Raw genomic sequence first — 8,932 nt, forward strand, 5'->3', positions numbered from 1 at the left:
ACAATTCAACGTTTTTATTTATTGTTTGTTTGTTTGTCAAACATGTACAAGTTAGCAAGTACAGGTATAAACATAAACAAAGGAAGTAAGTACAGATAAATTTAAGTACAGGTGTACTTAATGTAAGTACAGGTAAAGTTACAATGAATGTTCTTGGAGTCAGGTTAAAAGTGACAGCTTGAAGTTTGTACTTTTAGACTAGCTTGATTGGTGTCAGCCTTGTTAAGTAAACCAGGCGGGAAAAGATGACTAGATGAACTAATTCTACTTCATTTGTAAAGATATGTAAGCAGCAACTGTTAAATTTGTACAGAAGGTACCAATCTCCCGCTGTTACCTTTGCAACTTAGCAAGGGTCCCTCCTGAACAGAGGTGGTATTCAGCAGGTTCTGACCAGTTCTGGAGAACCGGTAGTGGAAATTTTAAGTAGTTCGGAGAACTGGTAATAAAAATTCTGACTGGCCCTGCCCCCATCTATTCCCTGCCTCCCAAGTCCCAGCTGATCGGGAGAAAATGGGGATTTTGCAGTAACCTTCCTCTGGAGTGGGGAGGGAATGGAGATTTTGCAATATCCTTCCCCCACAAGTGGAGAGTATCCTTTTGCAGTATCCTTCCCCTGCCATGCCTACCAAGCCACGCCCACCAGGCCATGCCACGCCCACCAAGCCACACCCACAGAACCTGTAGTAAAAAAATTTGAATCCCACCACTACTCCTGAACCTTTTCATCCACCCTCCATGCAGCTGTGGTCTCAGCTCCCTCTTATCCGACTGTTCCCCAGGCTGCAGGTTTTCCCCAAGGGGCCATCCACACATTCCATTATATCAACTTAACCACCATTTGTTCAGTGACCATTTGAAGTTATGGTGGTGCTGAATGCAAGGACTTAAAACCGATCCCCAAGTTACAGCAGCTGGACTGCCTTGCAGCCAAGCGGTCAAAATTCAGGCACTGGGCAGCCCAGCTGCATTTATGACTACAGGGGCATTTCAATTCCTCGGACCTGCCTATCCCTTTCCCCATCTGTCCCCTTTTGGTCCCCAGCAGTCCATAGCCCCTGCCACTCTAACTGGCCTTCATTGCCTTCTTGCTTCCACTGCTAACTAAGCATGCCTGGCTTTTGATATTTTAGTAGTGCAGTTGCCTTAATAGAAATATTTACTGACTGTGGACTCTATTTTAATAGATTATTTGGCCAAAACTCTCTGATTAAGTACAAAGAGTTTCTTTTGATCTTTGGCTGTCAATCAGATAAATTTATTCTTGTTTCTTATTTATCCCAATGTTGTTATGCTATATTTATTTTTCTTTAAGATATTTTATACCTCTTCTAATACAAGAACATTATGTGAGCATACTTCAGGCACTCGGAAACTGGGCTACATTTATCACAAATCCCATGGACCACATTTTACAATGGTTTTCCTGAAAACCAGCATTTATCCCCAGCTTTTGGCACAATCATGTCCGTAGCGAAACATCGGTTTGCTTAATGATGGTGTGTTTCCTTAACAACCACAGATTTGCTTAAAGACCATGATGTCTTTAAAATCATGCTTAGCCACTGCTGAAAAAAAGGTAGTAAAATCAGATTAGTCACCTGATCAATCTATTTTATGACTCTCAGGAGTTATGACCATGATGGGCAGGCTCCATTAAAGTTGTAACTCGAGGACCACCAGTACGTTATATGGTCCCTAGCAATGCCCTGTGACTGGGAAGACTCTGTTCTGAAATCACCCTTTGCCATGAATACTCTTAGGACCACTTTGGGCTAATCACTATTATTATTAAAACTAATGTGCATTGAAACATGTTGATTCATAGCGACCTACAACATCATTATCTTTCAGGCCTACGTAAACCACAGAGTTGTTCTGGGAAAAAAATCAAAGGAATCCAGTTGTTGTGACCCAGGCCCAAGTAGGTAGTAATAAACTTAGGCCGTGGAAAAGCAAACTTTATTCGAACAGCTGAGAATTACTTCATTCCCAGCAAATTCCTCCCGACAAAAATTCCTCAGTCCTATCACAAACCTTGGTCCAATTAAGCCTTTCTTGGCAAACGTTCAGAAATCACTGTTGTGTCCCACTCCTCCGCTGACGGCCGGGTCAGGGAAATCCGAATCAGGCTTGCCTCTGCAGCTCTGCCCAAAGTCCTAGCAAAGTCCTCAGAGCAGGCAGGAGACCAGTAAGTGACTTCAGCAAGATAAGTTCGACTTTTGCCTGACTCAGAGACTGCCAGAAAGCAGATCCTTTATATAGGCCATGGGGTGTGGCTCCATGACTCAGCACTTATCCAGGCCTGCCCCTCCCTTCCTTCTGTTGCCTCCGCCTATCCAATCTTCTGATGCGAGGGTCACTCCAATCAGCAGTTGTTGGAAGTAAACTTTCCTCAGGCTCACATGCTGTGGAGGAGGGGGAGGGGTCTAGCTGCTCCGTTTGCCTGGGCATGGAGCCAGGGCTGGGGCCGGGGGGTGCTCCCTCCTCTGCAGATTGTCTGGGCATGGAGCCAGAACTGGGGCCGGGAGGCATACATTCCTCAGTGTTCGGGAGCAGATAAGCAGACCCCGGCTGCGGTGAGAGCGGACAAGACACAACAATCACAGATACAAAAATAAATGCAAGACATAGACGAAGAAGATGAAGCTACCAACGTTGTTTTCCGACAAAGAGCCCAAACGTCATTGCTGGTCTGTTTTAAGCCTTATGAGAAGAGCCAATCATCTCTTGGCCCTACTCCCGAGTCGTCCTCTCTGCTTGAGCTGCTCTTGCCTTCTGGCAGCTCTTCTCATGCATGCATTAGGAATAGGCTCCTCCTGTTCCTCTGCCTCACTACTATCAGTCTCTGGAGGCTCTGGAGTCCGCACCTCACTCCCTGATGGCCCTGGCCTCACCTCAGCCTCATCGCTGTCTGATTCCGTTGCCAGCTCTGTAAGCTGCTGACAGACCACACCACCAGTGTATAGGTAGACCTCAACTTAAAACAGTTCATTTAATGACCATTCAAAGTTACAACAGCACTGAAGAAAATGACTTATGACTGTTTTTCACATTTACGACCGTGGCAGCATTCCCATGGTCACGTGATCAAAATTCAGAGGCTTGGCACCTGCCCTGTATTTATGACGGCGGCAATGTGCCTGGGCCATGTGATCCGCTTTTGCGATCTTCTGATAAGCAAAGTGAATGCAGAAGCCAGATTCACTTAACAACCATATTACTAACTTAACGACTGCAGTGATTCACTTAACCACTGGGCCAAGAAAGTTCGTAAAACGGGGCAAAATTCCCTTAACAACTGACACTTTGCCACAGAAATTTTGTGCTCCGTTGTGATCGTAAGTCAAGGACTACCTGTATGTTGCCTTATGCTCCCAGGGAAATAGGAAATAATATAGTATTAACACTATAGTATTATGTAAAATATTGCTTGACAAAATGAAAGAAGCTTCAGAATAAGCTGTTTTCTCTGCTGGAGTCAAGGGACATTTTTCTATCCATATTCCTTCGTTTTACAAATCAGAAGTCTGGTACTTACAGCTTGCAAAATGTATGTCTTTTAATAAAATACGTTGTTTGGAAAAAAGTATTGTCAGATTCCCCCTGAATCTGTCTTTCTATCACAGACTAATCTAGCTGTCCCTAATTAATTAAATTACTTAATCCATAAATTATTATAAGACCATCCTCCTGCAGGGAATCTCTTGAATTTAATTACTGCTGATAGCTCTCAGGGTGTTTTTTTTTTTTTAGAACTCTAGGAACTGGATGCGAGTCAGATTATTACTAGGTACTAAGATGTTCTAGTACATGTTGTTCTGGCAACCTATTGACATCTCCTGGAGTTCCCGTCCCCCCCATTGTAACCTTTGGGAATGTTTGATCTCAGAGCATAACTTTTGCCTGAGGAATGGAAGTACAAGAACTGTGATCCAAAATCCCTTGGATGACCCCAGAGAGCCCCACTGTGATGGGGTGGGGGTGGGGGAAGCTTTTTGCTTTTTGCATTTGGGGTGGTTTCAAGAGCAGGCAGTTGAAAGGCAAAATAGGTACCTTAAACTTTGGAGATGCTTATGTCTCCCTTTCTCCCCTCCTTAAACCTCCCTCCTCCAAAGCATCTAAGTCTCACATATCCTTCAGGAGAAGGAAGCGCATCCCTTTAGGCTTAAGAGAACAAGAAGGAACCTGCACCCTTCAGGATATTGCTGATCTGGAATTCCCAAAGTCAGTAGTGAAGAATGTTGGGAATTATAGTTCAAGGATAGCAGGAGATGACATTGTTATGAGTTGCTTCCAAACGGAGGAACATATTCCCATGTTGATGCACAGGAACGTGTGGGTTAATTTCCAACTAGGATCTCCTTTTAAGAGCTTTCTGCTTCCTGATTGGTCTCTGAATTGCCCAACACCTTCCCCAAACAAGAGCAGAGTCTCCTCAGGGAAGAGCTCAGCTCCTTGCTCCGTAGGGCATAGATAGCTGGGTTCACCATTGAGTTCACCAGACAGAGGGTGATGCAAAAGGCAAATGCTACCCTGGTAAAGTTGTCCATTATTGAAAAGAGGCTGTAGGCCATGAGTAACAAGCCTGGTAACCAACATATCACCAGGACCATCAGGACGATCGATAGAGTCTTGGCCAGCTTGATGTCAAGTCTTCTCTTTGGGTTTTGTTGGATTTCTTCCAGATGGTGCTTCTTCATGTTCGCGGTGTGTTGGTGAGCCTTCCAAAGGACGTGCGTGTATGCATAAATGATGGAAGCCAGGAGGACCATCACCAAGATAATCCAGCTGGAGAGGTAGCTGTCGGCCACAAAAGGAAACAGCTGGGAGCAGGTAGACTGGAGGCTACAGCAGTTCCATCCCAGAAGAGGCAAGGAGGCTAGGAAGAGGGCAGTAGCCCACAGCACTAACAGAGCCACCACAGCTCTTCTTCTGGTGACCAGCTGCTTGTAGTGGCTGGGTCGGAGGATACAGATGTACCTGTCGAATGCCATCAGGAACAGGCTGCCAAGGGAAGCCGTGAAGGAGGTGTTGACCCCGGTAAGCTTCAGCAAGTATATCTCCTTGGAAGCACTTGTCATATTAAAAACATGGAAGTTAAGAAAGCTGCTCACAAATGTAACGGTCGCCAGCGTGTCTGCTAAGGCCAAGCTGCTGAGAAGGATGTAAGAAGGTTTCTTCCGAAGCTTTGAAGAGGAAAAGATGAGGAACAGTACCAAGGAGTTCTCTACGATGCAAAGCACACCAATGCAGAAACACAGGACAGCAATCATGGGTTTTTGCGACTGGTTGAGGACCATGAAGCACTTCAGATAGAGGGAGGTAGAGTTGCATTGAAAGTTAGTGAATATGTCGGTTGGGTTGCATTCTTCCATCCCGGTAAACTTGTGATCGCAAAGGTCTTTTTCAGAAAAGGGTTGCCTTCCCTGGCAGGTTTTGTGATGCAACTGCAAGAGATGGCAGCAAGGAAAATTAAATGGATCATAGCAACTCTAACCCTTTCTGCGCAGCCTTGATTTATCCCAGTAGAATAGAACAGAATAGAATAGAATTTTTTTATTGGCCAAGAGTGATTGGACACACATGCTCCACCTTACCTTATCTTATTACCCCACATACAGAGGTGGTAATCAGCAGGTTCTGACAGGTTCTGGAGAACCAGTAACAGAAATTTTGAGTAGTTCGGAAAACCGGCAAATACCACCTCTGGCTGGCCCCAGAGTGGGGTGGGAATGGAGATTTTGCAATATCCTTCCCTCAGGAGTGGGGAGGGAATGGGGATTTTGCAGTATCTTCCCCCCAGGAGTGGGATGGGAATGGATATTTTGCAGTATCCTTCCCCTGCCATGCTATTTTTTTGAAATACAAAACAGTACGTTTTAGCAAATCGTAAAATATTTACTTAAAGATTAAATTTACTTCTCAGAAGAAGAAAAAAAAAACACAGAACATGGAATTCCAGCCTTCTTTTACCCCATCCTGTATTTTAAAGAGCTGTCCTATCTACTCAGAATTACTCCCAAATAATTACTCCCAAATAATTCTCCAAAGAGATATTCTGATCAATGTAGGATAGAAGCATTTTAACATGGAAAGGATATTATTTGATTTTAATCCCTCCTTCGACCAATATATCTCTTCCAACATTTTCGTCATTTAGATCCAGCAACTGAAATTTCCGAAATTCTCATTAAATCATGGCCATCATCAAGCTACTCAGTTTCTTTTTAGTTTCAATTTTTTTAAAAAATTTTTTTGCTGCCCAGTTTCTTGGATAGATGGGCAGCTGTATAGATTTGTTATTTTAATTTCATTTTTATCCTGCCTTTATGTTTTGCTAACTCAAAGTAGCATATATACTTAATGCTCCCCCACTGTTTTGCCCCCAACAACATCCCTGTGAGGTGGGCTAGGCTGATTGAAAGGGGCCGGTTCAAAGTCACCCAGCCAGCTTTCATGCCTAAGGGAGGACCAGATGTCAAAGTTTGCTAGTCCTGGAGACAGCCACCACATCAAATTGGCACTTGGTATGTGTATGTATATTGATTGATGAATGTATGTTCACTAATAGTAACAGTAACAGAGTTGGAAGGGACCTTGGAGGTCATCTAGTCCAATCCCCTGTTCACGCAGGAGACCTATACTAGGGATTCGAACCGCCAAACTGCCAACCTTTCTGATCGACAAGCTCAGCATCTTAGCCACGGAGCCACTTAGCCAGCTTAGCCAGAATAGGGAACCTGTGGCCTCCCACCCAATTTCTAACAGTTCCCAAAGTCACCAAGATTACTCTGATAAAATCAAGCACTGTCAACATATGTTTTAAACATTTTTTTGCAAGGTTGACCAGAGAGAAAATTCTCAATGAGTTTTCTGACTACAGAGGAAGTCGGTTCTTTTTAACTTCCTGTTTTCCCAAGCATAAACTGTAACCAGAACAGCCTTTATACCTTCTTTGAGGGTATTTAATCAAAGAATTTAACTAAGATAAAATAATTGGAAGCTTTATTTCAACTCTTGCTTTGAACAGCATACAATTCTCCTTTTCATACTTACCTTTTTTACATTTAGCTGCCCTGTTGTTCTTCCAAAAAAAAAAAAAAGGATGGCCAGTATTTTTTTTCCAGGCCTGGTGAAAAACAGGTGCCGATGTCAAATGCATGGAATATTGGTTTGTACTTCTACATTTACTTGTTCATTGGCAACTCTTGACTTCTCAAGCTAATATGTCCCCCTCCCAAATGTTCAAATTCAGAGAAAGCAGAGCTATGATTTCCAAATGCTGGTTAGTGAACAAATAATAGCTCTGGTCTGTAATATTCTAATTAAGTCTGCACATTCTAATATTTTCTTAATTACCTCTCCCGCTGTAGGGATTTTTCCACTTTCCAATTTTGTGCAAATACAATTCTCGCTGCAGTTATTATATGGATAATCAAATATACATTTTCTTTACTCTCAGATAAAATACCCAACAAAAACAGCTCCTGTTTTAAATCAATATGTTGCTGGGTCATTTTCTCTAACCATATCTGCATTCTTGCCCAATAGTTTCTCACTTCTGCACATGTCCACCACATATGATAATATGATCCCGGTGTCCGGTGACATTTCCAACATTTAGTTGATTTGTCTTTGAACACTTTTGCCAATCTTTCTGGTGACATATGCCATCTACAAAACATTTATACAAATTCTCTTTATATGCTGTTGCCATTGTTCACTTATAGTTTCTTTCCCATACTTGCTGCCCTTTATCTAACTCTATTGTATATCCACATTTTTTTGCCCATGCTATCATTGTTTCTTTTACTTGTTCTTCTTCTAATTTAATAGAAAATAAGTAACGATACAATTTTTTTATCATTCTCTCATTTGTTTCTGTGAGTATCTCATCCAATTCTGTCATCTCCAAGTAAAAACCATATAACTTTGCATCTTTTTCATATCTTGATTGTATTTGCATTTGTGTATACCACACCATATCAATCCCTTGCTCTTCTAGTGCTGGTTTCGTTTTCAATTCCCCCTTTTCTGATAAGATATCTTTATATCTAATAATATTTCCCATATTAATAATATTTGAATGTATTAATGCTTCCATTGTTGAAAGCCATGTTGGTATTTTCAGATAATGTTTTTCTCTAACTTTCTCCCATACTGATAATAAAACATTTTTACATGATATCTTTGAAAATAACTATGTATCTTATTCTTCCAATATCATAAAAAAGCATGCCAACCCAATTGTAGATCATGACCCTCTAATGTCAATAAGCTTGTATTTCTTAGTACAATTCATTCTTTCATCCATAACGCTGTTGCCTGATAATATAATTCCCAGTTTGGTAGTCCAAACCCTCCTCTAAGTCTTGCATCTTGGAACATTTTTATATTAATTCTCGCTTTTTTCCCTTGCCATATAAATTTCATTATTGTTTTATTAAGTTTTTCAAAATATTTTTTTTCTAATTTTATTGGTATTATTTGAAATAAAAACAACAGTCTTGGTAATATATTCATCTTAATTGTTGCTATTCTTCCCATTGATGATAGTTGTAAATTCTTCCATCTCTCCAAGTCTGCCTCAATATGTCTTTTCAATCTGTAATAATTATCTTCCTTAATTGTGATGCATTTTGCTGTTAACTGAATTCCTAGGTATCTTACTTTTTTAGAATATCTATTTTTTCCATTAACTCCCTTTTCTGCTGCTTCTCTATGATGTTTTTCACCAATATTTTCATCTTATCTTTATTGATTTTCAACCCTGCCACTTCTCCATATTCTTCTTTTTTGTTCTATTAATTTTGGCCCAACTACTTGCGGCTCCTCTAGTATTCTCATATTTAGAAGGGATCAACCTAATAGAATCCCAGCGTGTAGCTTTGACCAAGCATTTTAAGGTTTGAGTTTACATGTTTCCTGC

At 41.4% G+C, this 8,932-nt stretch overlaps 1 protein-coding gene across 1 annotated transcript; it reads right to left on the minus strand.

Moving 5' to 3' along the window:
* Positions 1-4,367: 4,367 nt before the first annotated feature.
* On the minus strand, positions 4,368-5,784 carry CNR2 (cannabinoid receptor 2). Its single transcript, XM_058195876.1, has one exon. It carries the CDS (start codon positions 5,376-5,378, stop codon positions 4,368-4,370), a length of 1,011 nt encoding a protein of 336 aa, XP_058051859.1. The 5' UTR covers positions 5,379-5,784.
* Positions 5,785-8,932: the final 3,148 nt, after the last annotated feature.

This window comes from Ahaetulla prasina, chromosome 10 (assembly GCF_028640845.1).
Source record: "Ahaetulla prasina isolate Xishuangbanna chromosome 10, ASM2864084v1, whole genome shotgun sequence".
In the NCBI taxonomy this organism is placed as follows: domain Eukaryota; kingdom Metazoa; phylum Chordata; class Lepidosauria; order Squamata; family Colubridae; genus Ahaetulla; species Ahaetulla prasina.

Excerpts from the sequence above, each read along its gene's own strand:
- CNR2 (XM_058195876.1), bottom strand. The coding sequence starts at position 5,378 with ATGGAAGAATGCAACCCAACCGACATATTCACTAACTTTCAATGCAAC.